The 23,289-nt window shown below is 43.9% G+C and overlaps 2 protein-coding genes and 1 long non-coding RNA gene across 6 annotated transcripts; 2 read left to right on the plus strand and 1 right to left on the minus strand.

Moving 5' to 3' along the window:
- Window positions 1-229: 229 nt before the first annotated feature.
- On the minus strand, window positions 230-20,968 carry LOC128405907 (uncharacterized). 2 transcript variants are annotated; one of them, XR_008328373.1, is made up of 6 exons: window positions 20,864-20,968; window positions 18,834-19,014; window positions 10,153-10,362; window positions 7,792-7,972; window positions 2,159-2,281; window positions 230-352 (listed from the first exon to the last, which is right to left on the minus strand). It is a non-coding gene; the product is annotated as an uncharacterized LOC128405907 (long non-coding RNA). The 2 variants fall into 2 exon arrangements; XR_008328374.1 differs by having other exon boundaries at window positions 234-318.
- Window positions 2,281-11,708, plus strand: LOC128405897 (vomeronasal type-2 receptor 26-like). Of its 2 annotated transcripts, none has more exons than XM_053372924.1 (4): window positions 2,281-2,708; window positions 8,592-8,819; window positions 10,208-10,334; window positions 10,625-11,708. In XM_053372924.1, the coding sequence occupies exons 1-4, from the start codon at window positions 2,373-2,375 to the stop codon at window positions 11,521-11,523; spliced, it is 1,590 nt and encodes a 529-aa protein (XP_053228899.1). In that variant the 5' UTR covers window positions 2,281-2,372; the 3' UTR covers window positions 11,524-11,708. The 2 variants fall into 2 exon arrangements, with proteins under 2 accessions (XP_053228899.1, XP_053228900.1); XM_053372925.1 differs by lacking the exon at window positions 2,281-2,708 and adding an exon at window positions 7,434-7,908.
- LOC128405891 (vomeronasal type-2 receptor 26-like) lies at window positions 17,543-23,289 on the plus strand. Of its 2 annotated transcripts, XM_053372912.1 has the most exons (6): window positions 17,543-17,848; window positions 18,141-18,950; window positions 19,670-19,897; window positions 20,919-21,045; window positions 21,614-22,828; window positions 23,090-23,289. In XM_053372912.1, the coding sequence occupies exons 1-5, from the start codon at window positions 17,570-17,572 to the stop codon at window positions 22,510-22,512; spliced, it is 2,343 nt and encodes a 780-aa protein (XP_053228887.1). In that variant the 5' UTR covers window positions 17,543-17,569; the 3' UTR covers window positions 22,513-22,828; window positions 23,090-23,289. The 2 variants fall into 2 exon arrangements, with proteins under 2 accessions (XP_053228887.1, XP_053228888.1); XM_053372913.1 differs by lacking the exon at window positions 18,141-18,950 and having other exon boundaries at window positions 17,544-17,848.

Genomic DNA, 23,289 nt, shown 5'->3' on the forward strand with positions numbered 1-23,289 from the left:
AGTTATTGTGGTGAAACTTATTCCACTTGGAATAATCAAAATTATAGTCATCTCATCTTCTGAAAGCTCAGGAGATATTTCTGGAGATTACATCAGCCTCAGAAAGTAGCATGACAATATTAATTGCTCTGTGTCTGGGAAAGAAAAAGTTGGTGCACAGAATATTTCCTGTGTTGGATCCAGACTGAGTCAAGATGCAGAGCTGGCAAAAAGGGTGTGTGCCTGCCTTGTGCAGGTAAGAGGAGGAGGAGGCAGAGCCAGAATGAGATCCCTGCTCCTTCTGTTGCTCCTTCTGCTGCTCATGATGCCCTTTGGAGTCTGCGGGAAGCACAAGGCGAAATGCCCCTTGAATCTGGTCAGGGATGAAATGGATGCTCGCAATTACTACCGGCCTGGACACTTTCTCATCAGTGGGATCATATCTCCAAAACGCTTTTATGAGGAAACTCCATACGTCTTTTCTCAGACACCCTTCGCCAGGAATGAAGTGTATGTACTTCACAGTTTTGCGGTCCTCCAGTCCTTCTAGTGGTTCCTATTTATCAAGGAAAGAGCCCCTTTCTCAGGGCTGGGGAGCCAAGGCTGTCCTCATGTTGCAGGTCTACCCTGCCCTGACCATTGGTCTTGCTGGCTGGGCTCATGGGAGCTGGGGGGTCCACTAAAAGATTCCACCCAAACCTCTCCCATTTCCTTGTTCCCTGGGTCTTCCTTAGTGAAACACTCTCCTACCTATGGATGCACTGAGTTTCCCCACCTGCAGGATGCCATGAAACTCAGGCAATTCAACCTTTGAGCTCTGGAAATTGCCTGAGTTTCAGGGCATTCTGCAGGTGGGGAAATTCAGTGCAAACTTTTGAACCCTGACCAGATTCCTTGGCATTCTTGCATTCTTCGATTATATCCTTATACTGATATAATATTATAAATGACCATCAACAAACTGTCGTTAAAGAATGCTATAGTTTTAAAAATGGATTTTTAAAATCCTACAGGTTAACGTTTGGTGGCTGGAGAGCAGGAAATATGTGCTTTAATTGAAATGATAAAATAATATGAGTCAGGAGTCTTCCTTGTTAGAGGAGTCTAAAATGTGAAAAGGAATTATTCCTTTTTTTCACACACAAACAACTGGTCTCATTTCTAACTATTGCAGTGGTTGACACAGTAGGTACCTGTTTCCTAACGCAGAGGGTGGCATGAAACTCAAGCAATTTCCAAGCAACTGAGATTCATTATTTTACGTTTATTCTATTTGGATCACAGTTCTCTTTATACAACACAACAGGACACCTACATCTCAGAATGAAAAAATCTCTCTTGAAAATGGGTGGATTTTTATGGGAGAAGAGCAGGAATGATATGTGTAATGGTTATATGGGGTTGCTCGTGCGTAAGTTGCCGCCACTCCTGGCTAGGTGGCCTGGTTAAACCTTTCCTGGCTGGACAGCCCCTCACTTCGTGGCTGCTCAGTCGCTGGCAGAATCCGACAGTGGGCGTCTCGTCAACCTTTTCCAACATAAAAGTTGTTTGACGCCCAGTCTCCTCCTATTCTCCCTGCGCGGAAGTCTTCTGCGCAGGGTGGGCGTGGGTAGCGGAGGACCTGTGCTCTCCCCGCTGGTGTCCAGTGAAGAGTCTCTGAGCCTGCTCTCCGCTTCCCCCATTGGCCCCCCTCCATCCCTGGTGTTGCGCTGATTTTCTTCCCCAACAGGAGACCTGCCTCTCTCCCTACTTGGCCCCTCTCCAGCATCGTCGTGGAGCCTCCCCTCCTCCTCTCGCTCCGATGGCAGTTCCCTGACAATATGCTTCAAATAAAATGATTATATAAAATAATACAGACCAGGGGGTGTCCTCATTGGTGGAGTCACTGATGAAAAACATGTGCAAAATTATGCTCAAAGCTGCAAGCCACCAGGCCTCATTTGTAACTAAAAGGGGACTGAGGTATTTGGTGCTTCCCCTCCTTCAATAAAATTGTCTCTTACCTACCTATAGTCTAGCCCCTTGGAAGAAGTCAAAGACCAATGCAGGAAAAGCAGCCTTTGCAGCAACTTCCCAGTATAGCACACATTTTGAGGGGCGCCTTCATTTCTTACTCATAGAACCACTATATAATAGAATCATAGATTGCAGAGATGGAAGGAACCCGGAAGAATCTCACCTGAAGCATCCATGACACATGGTCACCTTCGGAGGGAGTCTGTTCCACTGTTGAACAGCTCTGTGTGCTGTTTGCATCAAAGCTCCGGTCATGGAGCAGAGATCTCCAAATTTTTATTCTATACTAGACTGTAAATGGTTTGATATTAATGCAATAGGATTAATCAATACATACTAATCTTTTTGGATCATATAATGTCCCCACCCCCATTAATATGAATACCAGTTTCACTCTTTTTAAAGGATTCATTTATTGCAGAGACACACGTAGGATCTACTGGTACATGTTGTCTTTCCTGTTCACCATTCAAGAGATCAACCAGGATCTCAGGCTCTTACCCAACATCACCCTGGGCTACAACCTCTATGAGAACTATTTTGATGCAAGGATGACTTCGGACGCCATGCTAGAGCTGCTTGCAGGCAGTGGATGCAATATTCCCAATTATCACTGTGGAGAACAGAATCACCTGCTGGCTGTTCTTGAAAGAAGCAACACTTTCATCTCAAGAGTGATTTCAGCCTTGTCAGGCATCTACAAAATCCCACAGGTAAGTAGTGGGAGAGCATGGAGGGAAAGGGAATTTCAACTGCGTAAAATTCTATTTTTTCTTTGGAGGGGTCAAGTGGGGATATTTTTCAAAATGGGAAAATCCTGAGCTATGGATCCAACATCCCTTTTTCAAAACTGAGCCTTCACCAACTTGACACCTCCAGATGTTTCAGACTAAAACTCCCATCAGCCTCAGCCAGCAGAGATTTAGATATCAGACATTTCATATGATTAAATACCCGTTATGATGAAAGTAAAATAAATTGGTGATCTTTTGCTTTCCTTGCTAGATCAGTTATGGCTTCACTGCCCAGGTTCTTGAAGGTAAAACCCTGTTCCCTTTTGTCTACCGGACTTGTCCTGTCTTCACGCTTTTTATGATGGAGGACCGCTGTAGTCACCCCCAACGACACCTTCTCAAGATGGAGGGAGAGGGAACAGCTGCAGTCGCCTGTGGTTCCTGCGCAATGTTTGCCATCTTGCCAAAGGTTGCAGGCAGCTTTACCTGCAGCAATTGCATGTTGATTGCCCTCTTAAAAGACAAAGTCCAGCAACTGGAGGAACGTGTAGCTACGCTCCAAAGAATTAGAGAGCTGGAGCTCTTCTTGGAAGCAACAGAGCACACCGTCTCCACCAAGGAGGAGACAGGGGACTCCCCTGAGAAGGAGGCTAGTTCACCAACACAGGAGCCAGATATATGGAGAAACGTGACTCAAAGAAGTAGGAGGCCCAGGGTTCGCTCTGATTGTTTAGAAATACGCAATCGCTTTGAGGTCCTTTCCCCTAGCATGGAAGAAGAAGAGCAGACTCCATTTGAGGATCTCTCCCTCATTACAGTCGATCAGGTATATGAAGACGAGCAGCAAAGGCAGTCCTCAGGGAATGTGCAGGCGACCTTGGAACGGACACCTCACGGAAGAACCCCGACCAGACCTAAGAGGAGGCGTGTAGTGGTGATAGGGGATTCCCTACTGAGGGGAACAGAAGCAGTGATCTGTGGGCCTGACAAGATGTCTCGGGAAGTGTGCTGTCTCCCCGGGGCTAAGATCCAAGATGTAACTGAACGACTGCAAGGAATCATAAAACCCACTGACAAATACCCCTTCCTCTTGGTTCATGTGGGAACCAATGACACTGCAAGCAATAGCCTCCAGAAGATCAAAAGAGATTACGAGGCTCTGGGCAGGAAATTGAAGCAATTAAATGCACAAATTGTCATCTCATCTGTCCTCCCAGTTGAACGACGTGGCCCAGGGAGAGAGGGAAAAATAGTGGAAGTGAACAACTGGCTTCGCAAATGGTGTAAACAGGAACGGTTTGGATTCTTAGATCACGGAATGCAGTTTCTTGAAGATGGACTTCTGGCAAGCGATGGGCTGCACCTCACAACGGTTGGGAGGAATGTTTTTGCAAAAAATCTCAGAAACCTCATCAGGAGGGCTTTAAACTGACTAATGTGGGGGAGGGAGACAGTGCTCCTGAAGGTAGGAGTCTATCAATTGATGAAGATGATCATCCAAATGTCATAGACCGAATGGAGCAAACAGCACGCAGACCTAGTGGTGGGAGGAAAAAATCCTTAAATAAGAGACACGGGGGAATGATTAATGGACTTCAATGTCTGTACACTAATGCGCAAAGTATGGGAAATAAACAAGATGAGCTTGAGCTCTTGGTACAGCAAACTAAATATGACATAATAGGAATCACTGAAACCTGGTGGGATAAGTCCCACGATTGGAATGTAATAATGGAGGGATACAATCTATTTCAGAGAAACAGACCAGACAAGAAAGGAGGAGGAGTGGCGTTATATGTCAGGGATGTTTATACCTGTGAAGAGATCCAAGATTTAGAACCTCAAAGCCAAAGTGAGAGCATTTGGGTCAAAATTAAGGGAGAGAAGAATAACAGTGACCTCATTGTGGGAGTTTACTATAGATCCCCAAGCCAAACGGAGGACATAGATGATGCCTTCCTGGAACAGATGGCCAAGCATGCAAAAGGAAGGGAGATAGTAGTAATGGGGGACTTCAATTACCCGGATATTTGTTGGATGTCAAACTCAGCCAAGAGCATAAGGTCAAACAGATTCCTCACTGGCCTTGCAGACAACTTCATTGTCCAGAAAGTGGGAGAAGCAACAAGAGGAACAGCCATTTTAGATCTGGTCCTAACCAATGTTGATGACCTGGTTAGTGGGGTAGAAGTGGAAGGATCATTAGGCGCGAGTGATCATGCTCTTCTGAAGTTTACTATACAGCGAAAAGGAGCAGCCAAGCATACTAGGACTCAATTTCTCGACTTTAAGAAAGCCGACTTCATAAAACTTAGGGAAGTGCTTGGTGAGATCCCATGGACAGTAATACTAAAAGGAAAGGGAGTTCATGATGGCTGGGAGTTTGTTAAGAGGGAGATAGTAAAAGCACAACTTCAGGCAATACCAATGAGACGGAAACATGGAAGGTGCCTAAGGAAGCCAGGGTGGCTATCTAAAGAACTTTTAACTGAGTTAAGATTAAAAAAGGATGTGTACAAAAAATGGAAAAGGGGGGAAACCACCAAAGAGGAATTCAAACAAATAGCCAGCACGTGTAGACACAAAGTCAGAAAAGCTAAAGCACAGAATGAACTCAGGCTTGCTAGAGAGGTTAAAAGCAACAAAAAAGGCTTTTATGGGTATGTTCGTAGCAAAAGGAAGAACAAAGAAACAGTGGGGTCACTCAGAGGAGAAGATGGTGAAATGCAAACAGGGGACACAGAAAGGGCTGAACTCCTCAATGCCTTCTTTGCCTCAGTCTTCTCCGATAAAGAAAACAATGCCCGACCTGAAGAATTTGGAGCAAATGATTCAGCAGAGGAAACACAGCCCAGAATAACTAAGGAGATAGTACAAGAATACTTGGCTAGTCTAGATGTATTCAAGTCTCCAGGGCCAGATGAACTGCATCCAAGAGTATTAAAAGAACTGGCAGATGTGATTTCAGAACCACTGGCAGTCATCTTTGAGAATTCCTGGAGAACAGGCGAAGTCCCGGCAGACTGGAGGAGGGCAAATGTCCCTATTTTCAAAAAGGGGAAAAGAGAGGACCCAAATAATTACCGCCCAGTCAGTCTGACATCAATACCAGGGAAGATTCTGGAGCAGATCATTAAGCAAACAGTCTGTGAGCACCTAGAAAGGAATGCTGTGATCACCAATAGTCAGCATGGATTTCTGAAAAATAAGTCATGTCAGACTAACCTGATCTCGTTTTTTGACAGAATTACAAGCCTGGTAGATGAAGGGAACGCAGTGGATGTAGCCTACCTTGATTTCAGCAAGGCATTTGACAAGGTGCCCCATGATATTCTTGTAAAGAAGCTGGTAAAATGCGGTCTTGACTATGCTACCACTCAGTGGATTTGTAACTGGCTGACTGACCGAACCCAAAGGGTACTCATCAATGGTTCCCCTTCATCCTGGAGAAGAGTGACTAGTGGGGTGCCACAGGGTTCTGTCTTGGGCCCGGTCTTATTCAACATCTTTATCAACGACGTGGATGATGGACTCAAGGGCATCCTGATCAAATTTGCAGATGACACCAAACTGGGAGGGGTGGCTAACACCCCAGAGGACAGGATCACACTTCAAAACGACCTTGACAGATTAGAGAACTGGGCCAAAACAAACAAGATGAATTTTAACAGGGAGAAATGTAAAGTATTGCACTTGGGCAAAAAAAATGAGAGGCACAAATACAAGATGGGTGACACCTGGCTTGAGAGCACTACATGTGAAAAGGATCTAGGAGTCTTGGTTGACCACAAACTTGACATGAGCCAACAGTGTGACGCGGCAGCTAAAAAAGCCAATGCAATTCTGGGCTGCATCAATAGGAGTATAGCATCTAGATCAAGGGAAGTAATAGTGCCACTGTATTCTGCTCTGGTCAGACCTCACCTGGAGTACTGTGTCCAGTTCTGGGCACCACAGTTCAAGAAGGACATTGACAAACTGGAACGTGTCCAGAGGAGGGCAACCAAAATGGTCAAAGGCCTGGAAACGATGCCTTATGAGGAACGGCTAAGGGAGCTGGGCATGTTTAGCCTGGAGAAGAGGAGGTTAAGGGGTGATATGATAGCCATGTTCAAATATATAAAAGGATGTCACATAGAGGAGGGAGAAAGGTTGTTTTCTGCTGCTCCAGAGAAGCGGACACGGAGCAATGGATCCAAACTACAAGAAAGAAGATTCCACCTAAACATTAGGAAGAACTTCCTGACAGTAAGAGCTGTTCAACAGTGGAATTTGCTGCCAAGGAGTGTGGTGGAGTCTCCTTCTTTGGAGGTCTTTAAGCAGAGGCTTGACAACCATATGTCAGGAGTGCTCTGATGGTGTTTCCTGCTTGGCAGGGGGTTGGACTCGATGGCCCTTGTGGTCTCTTCCAACTCTATGATTCTATGATTCTATGACTCCCAAAGAGGAAAGTCAGTACCAGGGGATTGTTGAATTGCTCCTGCATTTTGGATGGACGTGGATTGGCCTCTTCACTCCAGACAATGACAGTGGAGAAAGATTTGTGAGAGCTGTGAAACCTCTGATGCTCAGCAAAGGGATCTGCATTGCTTTATCAAAAAGAGTACCAGAAAGTGATATGGATCAATTTATCAGGCCTGGGGAACCTTTTTTCCTATGGAGACAAGTTGGGGTATTTTTTTACTATATAACCAATGTAAGGGGCATCATTCTACTCGTGTCAATAAACGTGGCATATGAGAAGGAAATAGGGGCAAAAGTCTGGATCACAACAGCTTTGCTAGAAATCAGAACTGGCTATTACATCCCTCCAAATTACTTCCAGCACCTCCATGGTTCTCTGTCCTTTGCAATTCAGACCGGAATAAGGAGCAGCAAAGGTGACAACTATAAATTGCAGTCCAATCTTGGGGATTATTTCAATCAAGCATTTCAGTGTTCATATTCAAAGCATCTGTTGTCCATGAAAGGCAGGATAAGATGCAGAAAGGAGGAGAAACTGGAGCCATTGCCCCAAGAGGAGTATGATAGAGCCCTGTCTCTTGACAGCTATAGCACTTACATCAATGTTCAAGCTGTGGCTCAGGCCTTGCATGCTTCGCTTTCATCTAGATCCCAGAGGAGGCTGATGGTGGAGGAAGGAGAGCAATGGGGACCCCAAAGGCTACAGCCGTGGCAGGTATTTCCTTCCCCTTTTTGCAAACTGCAATCCCCTCAGATGCTGATCTTGACTGGGGATAGACCTGTAAAATATCATAGTTAGTATTGGTATTAGTAATAGTAGCATACCGCCCAACATTTCTCTGTTGAAAATAGAGACGGCCCGTTCCATAATGATAATCTTACTGTTTATAGCCAGGGCTTTTTTTCAGTTTTGACACCTTTCAGGTGGGTGCCATTGCCATTCTCAGAGGGAGGTGTTCATGGTGAGTTCCGGCACCTTCTTTTCTAGAATAGCACTGTTTATATATCTTCTTCAGTTGCCTCCTCACTCTGGGCAGCTCCCAAAATAAAGAAATTCATACTAAAATATTAAACATATTAAAATTTCCGATACAGAATTGGACGGCTTGCGGGTTGGATAACTCCACATCCGCCAACATTTCTCCAATGAAAATAGGGACATTCTAAGGAAAAGTGGGAAATTCTGGGATCAAATGAAAAACTGTCTCTAATTCAGGGACATCCCTGGAAAATTGGAGCACTTGCAGGGTCTGTAGTAATAAAAATGGCTGAATAGGAATTCCAGTCTATATGAGATACATGCAGCCCCAAATCAGAAGAGGTTGAAGTGAGTAGGACTGAGATATCCATCTTGGCTTCCAGCTTTCTCAGTGCTGCTGCTTTCCCCTGTCATTCCAGCTTCACCCTTTCTTGAGAGAAATCCGGTGTCTGAATACTTCCAGAGGCAGGCTGTGCTTGGATGAGAACTGGGAGCTCCCAGGAGACTTTGATATTATCAACTGGGTGATCTCTCCCAATAAGTCTCATGTCGTTGTGAAAATTGGGAATATAAGGAGAGAGACATCTGCTAGCATAAAGTTCACCATTAACCCAGAAGCCATTGAGTGGCCCAAGAAATTCAACAAGGTACGGGGAATCACAGAGAGGGGAGGCTAGGAGATCCTGAATATGTTTTTCCTTGAACAACTGCTGCAAAATGAGTATATTGGGTTGATCAATGATGTATTGACGGTCCAATAACAGCTGCAACCGCCACTCCTTCTTTCCACAGCAGCTGAGATAGGAGGGGAATTTGGGGTGCTCAAAGAAAGGATAGAGCCCAGAGGTCCTCAGAGAAGACACCATCTATTTCCAAGCCAGACAGAGAATTTAAGAATTCTGGACAGAATCTTTAACTGAATGGACTACGTAGATAAGAAGAAAAGGGAAAACACCTAGGGAAAAGGGAAAATACCTAGTAAAAGTGAACTATTGAGTTTTCATACATGCAGAAGGATGGAAAGTAATTTATTTTAGAAATTATAATTACTAATTTATTGTGGATTTTTTAATTTGTGGAGTAAGCTCACTTGTAGATGTTGCAAATGTTAAACTATTGTACGTGCAGGAATTGAGAAGTGCACAGCTGTTGGTGAAGCATGGTAAGTATTTTTTAAAAAACCCTATTGTAATGTAAGGTTAATGTTAAGGAATGGCATATGAACTAGAAATAACTAGGGAAATAGATCAGCGACAAGAGGAAACCTTGCATGCCTCAAGAACAGAGTGAGGGAAACCAATATTTGGAAAAGTCATATTAAATGTGTCTTAATTAGCAGTTGAGAGATTATCAGAATCCTGAAATTTGGGGAAATCACATTTCAGACTCCACTGCCATTTTCTTTGAAGATTTATTAAGCAGGGAAGCGGGTAAACGGAGAAGAAGAAACAGAGTTCTGTGGTGCAAACCTCAGTTCTCCTGAATGAATTATGAAGAACATGATATTCTGGTCACCCCAATGGTCAGTGGGGGGTTGAAAGGACCCTGATGAGGGGTCAAAGGCTGCAGTCCAGAGATCCCTTTGAATTCACTCTATGTGTGAATTAAGGTAAAGGTAACGGGACCCTGATCATTAGGTCCAGTCGTGGCCGACTCTGGGGTTGCTGTGCTTATCTCTCTTTAATGACCGAGGGAGCCGGCGTACAGCTTCTGGGTCATGTGGCCAGCATGACTAAGCCGCTTCGGGCGAACCAGAGCAGCGCACGGAAACGCCGTTTACCTTCCTGCTGGAGCGGTACCTATTTGTCTACTTGCACTTTTGACGTGCTTTTGAACTGCTAGGTTGGCAGGAGCAGGGACTGAGCAACGGGAGCTCACCCCGTCATGGGGATTCAAACCTCAGACCTTCTGATCAGCAAGTCCTAGGCTCTGTGGTTTAACCCACAGCGCCACCCGCGTCCCTATGAGTGAATTACATACCCACAAATACTCCTAACTGTTCCTCTTTGTTGCACCTTCTTGTCTTCCTGGTTAGGCCGTGCCTCGTTCCAGGTGTACAGAGAGATGTCGACCTGGATATGCCAAGGTGGTTCTAGAAGGAAAGCCCATTTGCTGCTATGCTTGTGCTCGGTGTGCGGAAGGGACCTTCTCCGCCCAGGAAGGTGGGTGACTCCAAGGGGGAGGGTATTCCTATTGAGAGTAAACACAGGGCAGTAATCTAGTCTCACACTTTTTCTGAGAATTCTGCAGACATTGTGGAATGGGGCTCCTTCCTCAACTTCTTTAGGATTAATCGCCTTCATTACATCCTGGAAGAGAGTTGAAAGGAAAGATCATAAGGAAGCAATCTCTAGGATTTCTTCAAAACGTAATAGAGTTCTTCAAAACGTAATAGAGCATAGATCATTAGGGATGTAAGTGATGTTGCAGCCACTCTTTTTCTCTTCCTCAGATGCAGAACATTGCACCAAATGCCCAGAAGATCACCATTCAAACAAGGACAGAGATCAATGTGTCCCCAAGATTACCACCTTCCTGACTTATGGAGAATATTTAGGAATGTTTTTAGCTTCTGTTGCCCTCTTCTTATCTATAACAGCAGGCATCGTGTTGGGAATCTTCATTAAATACAAGGAAACTCCCATAGTCAAAGCCAACAACCGGGACCTCTCCTACATCCTCCTCGTCTCCCTCCTGCTTTCCTTTTTGTCCTCCTTCCTCTTCATCGGGCACCCAAGGAAAGAGACCTGCCTTCTCCGACAAACGGCCTTCAGCATCATCTTCTCTGTTGCTGTTTCTTCTGTCTTGGCAAAGACCATCACGGTGGTGCTGGCCTTCCTGGCCACAAAGCCCGGGAACAGGGTGAGGAGATGGCTGGGCAAGAGTCTGGCCAACTCCATTGTCATCTCCTGTTCTGGGGGGCAAGTTCTCATCTGCACCATCTGGCTGGGCTCTTCTCCTCCATTCCCAGAGCCCAACATGCGCTCCCAGGTGGAAGAGATCATCCTGCAATGCAACGAAGGGTCTGTGGCCATGTTTTACGTTGCCCTCGGCTACCTGGGCTTCTTGGCTGCCACCTGCTTCACGGTGGCTTTCCTAGCCAGGAAGCTGCCTGGCTCCTTCAACGAAGCCAAGCTGATCACCTTCAGCATGCTGGTCTTCTGCAGTGTTTGGGTGTCTTTTGTGCCCACCTACCTGAGCACCAAGGGCAAGTACATGGTGGCCGTGCAGATCTTCTCTATGTTGGCCTCCAGTGCTGGGCTTCTGGGCTGCATCTTCCTTCCCAAGTGCTACATGATTGTGCTGAGGCCTGATCTGAACACAAAGGAGCACCTGACAACCAGAAATTAAGGGAACATCTGATTCTTAAAATATTCCATGTTCCTGATGTCCAGAAGTGCCTAAAGGAAACACAGCTACTCATCCATGTTGCTCCTTCTCCACCTCTGAAAGAGATTATGTTCATTCTTAGCCCAACTTTTATGTAGTCCTGTTCACATGAACAGGAAGATGGAAGGAAATGTTTTGCTACCTTGCTTTGCGTCCTGGTCTAGTGCCCTTAGTTTGTAAACTACTATCTTTTAATAATATTGTGTTTGGGGAACTTATATTTATCTCACAACAAGATAGTCTAGAGGGAGACAGGAGTTAGGTTTTTTAGTCTGTTTGCTTTGCTATTAACCATATCAGTTCTGATATTCAACAATACTTTCTAGTTATGTCATTGCTAGATATTCAAATACCTGTGCTCCATTTCCTACAGGTATGCTACATCATTCAAAAGTTCACTTCACATCATTTCATTCTCCTAAACTTTGTATATTAATAAATAGAGAAAAGCATTTATGTTCTCTTCCGTAGTCTGCTGGTTTAATTTCTGTATTCTGTAAGCTCTGCTCCCTGTTCCAAAGAGTAGCAACTGAGCTTAGCCAAGCCTTGACTGGAGTACAATGGATTTTATTGCGTTGTCCAGGATATGACACCTTGTGCACTGATGTTGAGTGGATCACCAGATTACGAGTGAGCCAGCAACAAGTTTAGCATTGGAGGGAATCAATGAGACGATGCCAGATAGTTGTATTCCCTGCCTGCCAAACCTTTTAAGAGGAGGCATCTTATGCTCAGGAAGGAAGGAAGAGCGAGAGACCTCCTCCTCCAACTCAGGTTCCTCCCATTCAGGTCCCCATTTATAGAGCAAAACCAAGATCAGATGGGAAGTGAAAATAATTGGCAGAACAGCCACTGACGAAGCATTTAGAATAGGTTAATAAGCCAAGATTGCATCCTACATAAACTTTCAACACTTCAAATTGGTGGAAAGCTCACTAAGCTCTCAGTCTTATAGCAATTCAACCAGTAGAATTCCAGCGAAGGGTGCAATATAAAATTAATAAATAGAGGTCCAGAGAAAGCTGACTAGTTTATGTATGTATGCAACCACAGCAGCTAGAACTTTATATGCACAGAAATGGAAAGAGTTCCCCACCAAAGAGGAATGGCTTATGAAACTGGGGGAATATGCTGAAGTGGTGAAATTACCATCCAAAATTACCATCCAAAATGATGGATTGTTTAAGGAAGAATGGAGATCATGGATATATTATCCGTCAAACTATCATCCATACATGAAGTCAAAGGCAGAGGATTATTGAAATACGACATTGGGGCTTACATAATAAAAGCATATATATTTTAAAACATCTGATAAAAAGGAGTCATAAAAACAAGCATTGAGAAAGGAGAGGTGGGGAGTCAAGAAGAAATTATGTATTTATTTTTACAAATTGTATAAGAAGAAAGGTGTTTTGGAATATCTATGGAGACTTTATTAAATTTATTGTTTTAAAAAATATATTTTGGTTAAGGATCCACCCAGATTCTTAGGAAGTTGAGGTAATTTGAGTCTGTTTTATTATTTTAACTTTTTGTATGTTCTGAAGTAAGTTGGTAAACTTTATTATGATTGTCCTGCCTTATCTTTACGTAAAGGGCTTTGGGAGTTATTGGCCTAACCCTGCGGTACATGGATTTTATGCAAGAGATGAAATGAGTAAGTAAGTAAGAAGAAAATATTAATAAATAAATGGATAAAGAATAATAAAACTGCTAGAATGCTAGCCTGGTGCAACGGGCTTGGCGCCTCAATGTGCCTGCTCTTTCTTACATATATTGCCCCCACCTCACTGAACCTCCCTTAAAACCAATGCTAACTATCCCAGAGTATTCTGTGGGGGACCTGGGTGTGGGGGGTAACCAGAGAGCTGGACTCTCAAGCAGATGTTTTTAAAATAACAATAAAGGTTTATTTTAAAACAAGGTAATATAATACAAGTGGAGAAACTTAGGTTACTCCAATAATAATACACTAGTTCAATTCATTTTCACAGGTTTCAGCTTTTTAGTTTGGTTCCTTTCTAAGGCGGTACTTTCCTTCAGTTAAAGGTGAAGGGACCCCTAACAGTTAAGTCCAGTCGCGGACGACTCTGGGGTTGCGGCACTCATCTCGCTTTATTGGCCGAGGGAGCCAGCGTTTCTCCGCAGGTCATGTGGCCAGCAGGACTAAGCTGCTTCTGGCAAACCAGAGCAGTGCACGGAAACGCCGTTTACCTTCCCACTGGAGAAGTACCTATTTATCTACTTGCACTTTGATGTTCTTTCGAACTGCTAGGTTGGCAGGGACCGAGCAATGGGAGCTCACCCTGTCGCGGGGATTCGAACCGCCGACCTAGGCAAGCCCTAGGCTCTCTGGTTTATACCACAGCACCACCCACGTCCCTCTTTTCCTTCAGTTACCCACCCCTTTAACAAATCCAGCTCCAGAGGGACTTTCAGTAATAGTCTTAACGGTTCACCACACACACCCTTCCTTCACTGGATTTTGGGAGTCTCTTCCTTTCTCAGAAGAGTCTCTCCCCTCCAGACTAGTTTGAGACCTAAGTAGACCTCAGCTCCTACTTCTGTCTCAGCCTCAGTCTCCCAGCAAGATCTGGTCCTATTACTCCCGCAGGACACTACACTCAGACACTATACTCAGTCCTTCACTGTACAGTGGAGTGGACCTTTTCTCCAGAACCAACTCTGCCTCCTCAACACGCGTTGTATTTCAACCTGACTCCTATCCTATCTCCCTACCTAACTCCCAACCTCCTTCCTCAACCAGCTCAACTCAACCAACCACACCATTCTCAACAGCCCAACTCCATGTCTCCCTCCAATGCCTCTCTTTTTAAACTCTCCCTCCTGGAACCTCAGCCAATCAAAGGCTGCCGTTCTTTCACCATTTCCTGGCAGGAGAAAAAAGTAAAAAAGAAATACTTATGGAACCAACTTTTCCGTCACACCTGGCTTCTGCACACGCAATTGTTTACAAGTAGAGAAGTTTCTGCCCAAAGAAGAGGAGCAAGTTGGCTCCATGTGCAATAGAAGCTCTCCTTCCGCAGAACATGTCAAAGGGGAAGGGAGAGTCGAAAGTTCAGAGCAACATTTCTCCCCTCCACCAACCCCAGAGAGCTTCCCTCTGTTGGAGAAGCCTTTCAAAGATGGGGTGGAAATTCACTTGAAGTGGCTTTGAAGCCACCAAGGCGCTACTTCCCTTCCAGGGGAGAACCAGAAGGGAGCGGCAGGAATCAAGCAGCCCAGACCCACCCAAGGTGGCCGGAGGATGGGCTTGAGAAATCCCTCCCCATCGCAGGCTCCACCAGTCTCTGTCTCTAGAAACCTCCAGGAAACAAGATCCCTCAACCATGTATCCCGTTCACAGTACTGAGGATGGTATTTCTCAGCATTCTTCATTTATTCATTTTTATTTAAAACAAAAAAATTTTTTCTTTCCAGTAGCACCTTAAAGACCAACTAAGTTAGTTCTTGGTATGAGCTTTCGTGTGCATGCACACTTCTTCAGATACACATATTATTCATATTTATTCATATTATTCATATTTATTCCTTTATTTATGGATGTACTGAATTTTTATACCGCTCTCTCCCTGGAGGTCTCAGGGCGGTTCACAGAACAAAATCAAAATATAAAACCACAACATATATAATCAAAATAAAAACAACAAGCCAATAATGCCCCCCCCAAAAAACCCCACATTTTAAAAGGGCTTAGGATGCCTGGGATTCAAGGCTGGGACTCCTTCATCTGGCTGTTGTCCATCCCTGACTCTCCCACCTCTTCTTAAAACCCCCCAATGAATCATAGAATGGGAGATTTGGAAAGGGACCCCAAGGTCCTCTACTCCAACCCTCTGCAATGCTAAAGCAGCCCTAACAGATGGCCATCCCACCTCTGCTTCAAAACCTCCAAGGAAGTAGAGTCCATGGTCGGATCCAGCTCCTTCTTTGGTCCTTGGGAGCAAAGTTCAGGCCAAACTTCCAACTCCCAAACACATCCCTTGACTTCTGTCCATCATGTTTTTCTCCTGCTCTGCACCTGCCGCTTGAGCCAGTCAAGAATCCAGGAAGTTTTTGTGATGAAACTTATTCCACTTGGAATAATCAAAATTATAGTCATCTCATTTTCTAAATGCTCAGGAGATCTTTCTGAAGATTTCTGAAGTTAGTGTGATGAAACTTATATCTGGAATTAGCGAAGCTAAGAGAATCAATAAGAAATCATTCAGGAAAAAGAATGGGATGTTTATTAAAATTACATGATGAAATATGTTTCCCATGATTACTCTTGGTGGAGCATAGACTAAATTTCACAGAGTTAAGAGAATGGTCTTTTGTACAATAAGAACAGACACAGAAATTATAAGAAATGAGGAATTAGGAACCGTATAGAGGTGGAAGGAAGTCATTAACAAATCAGGGAATAAAACCAGAGATTAGACATAAATAAGAAAAGTAAGAGTAGTGTGGAGAAATTGATAAGGAGAAGATAAAAGGATATATTGATGGAAATATATGTTTACACTAATGTTGCTGGTGGTTTGTAGTTCTTAAAAAACTGTATGTCTTTGATAAGATTATTCATTTAACTTTCTATTTTTTCTATTTCTCGATATTCTTTCTCTTCTTTCCCCCCTTTCTTTTCTATTTTCTATTTTCTTTTTGTGTAAAGTGTTTCTTTCATTACAGAACAATATGTTTGATTTGTGTATTTCTTAATGAGTAAATAAGGATCGTAAAAAAATACATCATTTTGTCCTCTGAGTTAAGACATTTCATCATATTCCACCAGTTTCATCAGAAGGGATTGGCTAGAATCAAGCATGTTTTTCTCCCGCTCTGCACCTGCCGCTTGAGCCATTCAGGACTTCAGAAAGTTTTTGTGATGTAACTTATTCCACTTGGAATAATCAAAATTATAGTCATCTCATCTTCTGAAAGCTCAGGAGATATTTCGGGAGATTGCATGAGCCTCGGAAAGCAACATGACAATATTAATTGCGCTGTGTCTGGAAAAGAAAAAGTTGGTGCCGAGAATATTTCCTGTGTTGGATCCAGACTGAGTCAAGATGCAGAGCTGGCGAAAGAGGCTGTGCCTGCCTTGTGCTTCCGAGCTCTGAAGGTGTAGTTTAAAACCACCCAGACTGGGAAAGCCCACCCAGTCTGGCCTTGAAAGAGTCTTTGGGTTCTTCTGCTTCGCCTCCTTGGCAGGTAAGAGGAGGAGGAGGCAGAGCCAGAATGAGATCCCTGCTCCTTCTGTTGCTGCTTCTGCTGCTCATGATGCCCTTTGGAGTCTGCGGGAAGCACAAGGCGAAATGCCCCTTGAATCTGGTCAGGGATGAAATGGATGCTCGCAATTACTACCGGCCTGGACACTTTCTCATCACTGGGATCATATCTCCAAAATCCTTTTATAAGGAAACTCCATACGTCTTTTCTCAGACACCCTTCACCAGGAATGAAGTGTATGTACTTCACAGTTTCGCGGTCCTCCAGTCCTTCTAGTGGTTCCTATTTATCAAGGAAAGAGCCCCTTTCTCAGAGCTGGGGAGCAAAGGGCTGATGTTGCAGGAGTACCCTGCCCTGACCATTGGTCTTGGTCGCTGGGGTGATGGGAGCTGGGGAGTCCAGTAAAAGTTTCCACACAAACCTCTCCCATTTCCTTGTTTCCTGGGTCTTCCTTAGTGAAACACTCTCCTACCTTTGATTCTGTGTTGCTTTTAGTAGAATGCAAGGATGCCAATGAATCTGGTCAGGAGTCAAAAGGATGCACTGAATTTCCCCACCTGCAGGATGCCATGAAACTCAGGCAATTCAACCTTTGAGCTCTGGAAATTCCCTGAGTTTCATGCCATCCTGCAGGTGGGGTTTGATATTAATGCAATAGGATTAATCAATACATACTAATCTTTTTGGATCATATAATGTCCCCACCCCCATTAATATGAACACCAGTTTCACTCTTTTTAAAGAATTCATTTATTGCAGAGACACACCTAGGATGTACTGGTACATGTTGTCTTTCCTTCTCACCATCCAAGAGATCAACCAGGCTCTCAGGCTCTTACCCAACATCACCCTGGGCTACAACCTCTATGAGAACTATTTCGATGCAAGGATGACTTCGGACGCCATGCTAGAGCTGCTTGCAGGCAGTGGATGCAATATTCCCAATTATCACTGTGGAGAACAGAATCACCTGCTGGCTGTTCTTGAAAGAAGCAACACTTTCATCTCAAGAGTGATTTCAGCCTCGTCAGGCATCTACAAAATCCCACAGGTAAGTTGTGGGAGAGCATGGAAGCACAGAGAATTTCAACTGCGTAAAATTCTATTTTCTCTTTGGATAGGTCAAGCAGGGTTATTTTTAAAAATGGGAAAATCCTGAGCTATGGATCCAACATCCCTTTTTCAAATCTGAGCCTTCACCAACTTGACACCCCCAGATGTTTCAGACTAAAACTCCCATCAGCCTCAGCCAGCAGAGATAGAGATATCAGTCATTTCATATGATTAAATACCCGTTATGCTGAAAGTAAAATAAATTGCTGATCTTTTGCTTTCCTTGCTAGATCAGTTATGGCTTCACTGCCCAGGTTCTCGAAGGTAAAACCCTGTTCCCTTTTGTCTACCGGATGCCTCCGAAAGAGGAAAGTCAGTACCAGGGGATTGTTGAATTGCTCCTGCATTTTGGATGGACGTGGATTGGCCTCTGCACTCCAGACAATGACAGTGGAGAAAGATTTGGGAGCGCTGTGAAACCTCTGCTGCTCAGCAAAGGGATCTGCATTGCTTTATCAAAAAGAGTACCAGAAAATGATATGAATCAATTTATCAGGCCTGGGGAACCTTTTTTCCTATGGAGACAAGTTGGGGTATTTTTTTACTATGTAACCAATGTAAGGGGCATCATTCTACTCATGTCAATAAACGTGGCATATGAGAAGGAAATAGGGGCAAAAGTCTGGATCACAACAGCTTTGCTAGAAATCAGAACTGGCTATTACATCCCTCCAAATTACTTCCAGCACCTCCATGGTTCTCTGTCCTTTGCAATTCAGACCGGAATAAGGAGCAGCAAAGGTGACAACTATAAATTGCAGTCCAATCTTGGGGATTATTTCAATCAAGCATTTCAGTGTTCATATTCAAAGCATCTGTTGTCCGTGAAAGGCAGGGTAAGATGCAGAGAGGAGGAGAAACTGCAGCCATTGTCCCAAGAGGAGCGTGAGAGAGCCCTGTCTCATGACAGCTATGGCACTTACATCGATGTTCAAGCTGTGGCTCAGGCCTTGCATGCTTCGCTTTCATCTAGATCCCAGAGGAGGCTGATGGTGGAGGAAGGAGAGCAATGGGGACCCCAAAGGCTACAGCCGTGGCAGGTATTTCCTTCCCCTTTTTGCAACCTGCAGTCCACACAGATGCTGATCTTGACTGGGGATAGACCTGTAAAATATCATAGTTACTATTAGTACTAGTAATAGTAGCATACCGCCCAACATTTCTCTGTTGAAAATAGAGACGGCCCATGCCATAACGATAATTTTACTGTAGATACCCAGGCCTTTTCTTCTGGGGCTTGGGACTCACTCAAACTCAGTTCTGGCACCTTTCAGGTGGGTGCCACTGCCATTCGCAGCAGGAGGTATTCCTGGTTAGTTTCGGCACCTTTTTTGCTAGAAATATATCACTGTTTATACCCCACACATCTTTCTGGGTTGCCTCAGCACTCTGGGCAGCTCCCAAAATAAAGAAATTCATACTAAAATATTAAACATATTAAAATTTCCGATACAGGATTGGACGGCTTGCGGGTTGGATAACTCCACATCCGCCAACATTTCTCCAATGAACAAAGGGACATTCCAAAGAAAAGTGGGACATTCCAGGATCAAATGAAAAACTGTCTCTAATTCAGGGACATCCCTGGAAAATTGGAGCACTTGCGGGGTCTGTAGTAATAAAAATGGCTGAATAGGAATTTCAGTCTACATGAGATACACGCAGGCCCCAAATCATAAGAGGTCAAAGTGAGTAGGACTGAGATATCCATCTTGGCTTTCAGGTTTCTCAGTGCTGGTGCTTTCCCCTGTCATTCCAGCTTCACCCTTTCTTGAGAGAAATCCGGTGTCTGAATACTTCCAGAGGCAGGCTGTGCTTGGATGAGAACTGGGAGCTGCCAGGAGACTTCGATATTATGAACTGGGTGATGTCTCCCAATAAGTCTCATGTCGTTGTGAAAATTGGGAATATAAGGAGAGAGACGTCTGCTAGTATAAAGTTCACCATTAACCCAGAAGCCATTGAGTGGCCCAAGAAATTCAACAAGGTAAGGGGAATCACAGAGAGGGGAGGCTAGGAGATCCTGAATATGCTTTTCCTTGAACAACTGCTGCAAAATGACTATATCGGGTTGATCAATGATGTCTTGACGGTCCAATAACAGCTGCAACCGCCACTCCTTCTTTCCACAGCAGCTGAGATAGGAGGGGAATTTGGGATGCTCAAAGAAAGGATAGAGCCCAGAGGTCCTCAGAGAAGACACCATCTATTTCCGAGCCGGGCAGAGAATTTAAAAATTCTGGACAGAATCTTCGACAGAAAGGACTACGTAGATAAGAAGAAAGGGGAAAACACCTAGGGAAAAGGGGAAATACCTAGTAAAAGTGAACTATTGGGTTTTCATACATGCAGAAGGATGGAAAGTAATTTATTTTAGAAATTATAATTACTAATTTATTGTGGATTTTTTAATTTGTGGAGTAAGCTCACTTGTAGATGTTGCAAACGTTAAACTATTGTACGTGCAGGAATTGAGAAGTGCACAGCTGTTGGTGAAGCATGGTAAGTATTTTTTAAAAAACCCTATTGTAATGTAAGGTTAATGTTAAGGAATGGCATATGAACTAGAAATAACTAGGGAAATAGATCAGCGACAAGAGGAAACCTTGCATGCCTCAAGAACAGAGTGAGGGAAACCAATATTTGGAAAAGGTCATATTAAATTTGTCTTAATTAGTCATTAAGAGATTATCAGAATCCTGAAATTTGGGGAAATCACATTTCAGACTCCATTGCCATATTCTTTGAAGATTTATTAAGCAGGGAAGCAGGTAAACGGAGAAGAAGAAACAGAGTTCTGTGGTGCAAACCTCAGTTGTCCTGAACGAATTATGAAGAACAGGATATTCTGGTCACCCCAATGGTCAGTGGGGGGTTGAAAGGACCCTGATGAGGGGTCAAAGGCTGCAGTCCAGAGATCAGTTTCAATTCACTCGATGAGTGAATTACATACCCACAAATACTCCTAACTGTTCCTCTTTGTTGCACCTTCTTGTCTTTCTGGTTAGGCAGTGCCTCGTTCCAGGTGTACAGAGAGATGTCGACCTGGATATGCCAAGGTGGTTCTAGAAGGAAAGCCCGTTTGCTGCTATGCTTGTGCTGGGTGTGCGGAAGGGACCTTCTCCGCCCAGGAAGGTGGGTGACGCCAAGGGGGAAGGAATTCCTGGAGAGAGTAAACACAGGGCAGAAATCCAGTCTCATACACTTTTTGTGAGATTTCTGCAGACATTGGGGAATGTGGATTCTTCCTCGACATCCATAGGATTAATCAACTTTATTACATCCAGGAAGGGAGTTGAAAGGAGTGGCCATAAGGAAGAAATCTCTGGGGTTGAAAGTGGGCAGCTGTGAGAGGAATTCCCACAAACATTCCTTTTTTTATTTTTTATACCAAGTCACACCAAAAAGGAAATCATTTTGACAGTTATAAAAAATAATGCACAGGTGATGCAAATCAGCCAATTTTTAATAGCAAAAGCACAATAAAAATAAACAATGCTTCATATGAAAATTATTACAATATAATCAATGGACTGTTTTGATCTCACTACTATGAGCATTGCATGGAAGCAACAGAAAACTGTTTGCAGTATTTAACATTCTTATTTCCTGAGGTCCACCACAGAGTTTTTCAAAACGTAAAAGAGCACAGATCATTAGGGATGTAACTGATGCTGCAGCCACTCTTTTTCCTCTTCCCCAGATGCAGAACATTGCACCAAATGCCCAGAAGATCACCATTCAAACAAGGACAGAGATCAATGTGTCCCCAAGATTACCACCTTCCTGACTTATGGAGAATATTTAGGAATGTTTTTAGCTTCTGTTGCCCTCTTCTTATCTATAACAGCAGGCATTGTGTTGGGAATCTTCATTAAATACAAGGAAACTCCCATAGTCAAAGCCAACAACCGGGACCTCTCCTACATCCTCCTCGTCTCCCTCCTGCTTTCCTTTTTGTCCTCCTTCCTCTTCATCGGGCGCCCGAGGAAAGAGACCTGCCTTCTCCGACAAACGGCCTTCAGCATCATCTTCTCTGTTGCTGTTTCTTCTGTCTTGGCAAAGACCATCACGGTGGTGCTGGCCTTCCTGGCCACAAAGCCTGGGAACAGGGTAAGGAGATGGCTGGGCAAGAGTCTGGCCAACTCCATTGTCATCTCCTGTTCTGGGGGGCAAGTTCTCATCTGCACCATCTGGCTGGGCTCTTCTCCCCCATTCCCAGAGCCTGACGTGCACTCCCAGGTGGAAGAGATCATCCTGCAATGCAACGAAGGGTCTGTGGCCATGTTTTACGTTGCCCTCGGCTACCTGGGCTTCTTGGCTGCCACCTGCTTCACGGTGGCTTTCCTAGCCAGGAAGCTGCCCGGCTCCTTCAACGAAGCCAAGCTGATCACCTTCAGCATGCTGGTCTTCTGCAGTGTTTGGGTGTCTTTTGTGCCCACCTACCTGAGCACCAAGGGCAAGTACATGGTGGCCGTGCAGATCTTCTCTATGTTGGCCTCCAGTGCTGGGCTTCTGGGCTGCATCTTCCTTCCCAAGTGCTACATTATTGTGCTGAGGCCTGATCTGAACACAAAGGAGCACATGACAACCAGAAATTAAGGGGACATCTGATTCTTAAAATAGTCCATGTTCCCGATGCCCAGAAGTGCATAAAAGAAACACAGCTACTCATCCATGTTGCTCCTTCTCCACCTCTGAAAGAGATTATGTTCATTCTTAGCCCAACTTTTATGTAGTCCTGTTCACATGAACAGTAAGATGGGAGGAAATGTTTTGCTACCTTGCTTTGCCGAGGATTACAATGAATCCTGGTGTACTGCCCGTAGTTTGTAAACTATTATCTTTTAATAATTTTGTGTTTTGGGAACTTATATTTATCTCACAACAAGATAGTCCAGAGGGAGATAGGAGTTAGGTTTTTTTTAGTCTGTTTGCTTTGCTATTAACCATATCAATTCTGATATTCAACAATACTTTCTAGTTATGTCATTTCTAGATATTCAAATACCTATGCTCCATTTTCTACAGGTATGCTGTATCATTCAGAAGTTCACTTCACATCATTCCATTCTCCTAAACTTTGTATATTAATAAATTGAGGATTACAATGAGTCCTGGTCTACTGCCCTTAGTTTGTAAACCATTATCTTTTAATAATTTTAAAAAGATTTAAAAGGTTTTTGAGTCTGTTTGCTTTGTCATGACTACCTATTAACCATATCAATTCTAATATTCCACAATACTGTTTGGTGATGCCAGTTCTATGTATTCAATTTTCTATGCTCCATTTCCCGCATTTATGCGCTATCATTCATAAGCTCGCTTCACATCATTTTGTTTTCCTAAGCTTTGTATATCAATAAACTGAGAAATTCA

This window comes from Podarcis raffonei, chromosome 18 (assembly GCF_027172205.1).
Source record: "Podarcis raffonei isolate rPodRaf1 chromosome 18, rPodRaf1.pri, whole genome shotgun sequence".
NCBI classification, from domain to species: domain Eukaryota; kingdom Metazoa; phylum Chordata; class Lepidosauria; order Squamata; family Lacertidae; genus Podarcis; species Podarcis raffonei.